This window comes from Sinocyclocheilus rhinocerous, unplaced genomic scaffold (genome assembly GCF_001515625.1).
Source record: "Sinocyclocheilus rhinocerous isolate Xijiao unplaced genomic scaffold, SAMN03320098_v1.1 scaffold942, whole genome shotgun sequence".
Taxonomy (NCBI): domain Eukaryota; kingdom Metazoa; phylum Chordata; class Actinopteri; order Cypriniformes; family Cyprinidae; genus Sinocyclocheilus; species Sinocyclocheilus rhinocerous.
Window position 1 is genome coordinate 2,454,897 of NW_015627890.1, and position 1,320 is coordinate 2,456,216.

Genomic DNA, 1,320 nt, shown 5'->3' on the forward strand with positions numbered 1-1,320 from the left:
TTGTCAATTCTGCCACATGTACAGCACATACATACAGAGAATTGAAATTGCGTTACTCTCAGACCCTTGGTGCATACAGATAACACTAACAGAAGAACATAAAATACAGATACTCTAACTACAGATTAAATATAAAATACAAATAAGGACATGTAAAAAAAGATAAATCTTCTAAGTTTGCGGCGGAAGTAGAGACGCTGCTGTGCTTTCTTGGCCAGTGCTGTGGTGTTGTCAGTCCAGGAGAGATCCTCTGTGATGTGCTCACCCTCTCCACAGTCACACCATTGACGGTCAGAGGAACATGTTGAGTGTGCACTCTCCTGAAGTCAACAACAATCTCCTTCGTCTTCTCCACATTCAGAGAGAAATTGTTTTCACTGCACCACCCGGCCAGGCGGCTCACCTCGCTCCTGTAGTTTGTCTCATCTCTGTTGCTAATGAGACCCACTACAGTCGTGTCATCCGCAAACTTAATGAAGAGGTTGGAGTTGTGTGACGGTGTGCAGTCGTGTGTCAGCAGAGTGAAGAGGAGGGGGCTCAGCACACATCCTTGGGGGGCCCCAGTGTTCATCGTAATAGAACTGTTAGAGCAAACTTTCCAGTCATTGTTGTGAAATGTTACTCTTTCGTCTTTCAGGTGGACGTGAGTCAGAACATGCTCCCCCCTGGGGAGAATCATCTCCGGATGACTATCGCTATGCCAACCAGATATACACCGACCCCCGAGAACGAGAAAAAGAACAACACGACATGAACAAACGGTGAATGTCCTGTTCAACCAATGCCCCTGATACACATCACATTAACACTGCACCCCTAAACTCTGAAGAGTTCCTTCTGATCCACAGATTACTGGACCCCTCCAACTCCTGGCAGTTTGACGACTTCAAGAAGTGTTACGGTGAGATCCTGCACCGATGGGGCATGAAGGACAAGAGGGCAGAGGTGCTCAAATTTGTCTCCTGCCCTCCAGAGCCGCACAAAGGCATAGGTAAGTTAAAGAAACAGGGTTCCAAACAGCTTTTGGGACAGACTATCAGACTGCCACGGAAAATGGTTTCATCTCATTACTCAGTTTGTTAAATCAAGCAAAAGGTGTGTTTACTGTACTGCACTTATAAGAGAGTGTAGAAGTAGATAGATATGTGCATCCTGTATTGTTGTTAAAGCGCTTGTGTGATATATGAGATGTAAAGTTGTTTAAATTGTTGGTGGAACTACTGTTCTAGACAGTTCTATAAAAGCTTCTGGTTATTTTTTTAGTGAAATAATTCCTGAAAAAAAAAAAATATATATATATATATATATATGTATATATAA

General features: G+C 43.2%; 1 protein-coding gene across 1 annotated transcript in view; it reads left to right on the plus strand.

Annotated features, from left to right (window-relative positions):
* LOC107736060 (WD repeat-containing protein 59-like) overlaps nucleotides 1-1,320 on the plus strand; it is a 13,933-nt gene that overhangs the window by 11,489 nt on the left and 1,124 nt on the right. The window contains exons 23-24 of the mRNA XM_016547570.1: nucleotides 638-761; nucleotides 849-991. Coding sequence (XP_016403056.1) covers nucleotides 638-761; nucleotides 849-991 — 267 coding nt within the window. The remainder of the gene's footprint in view (nucleotides 1-637; nucleotides 762-848; nucleotides 992-1,320) is intronic.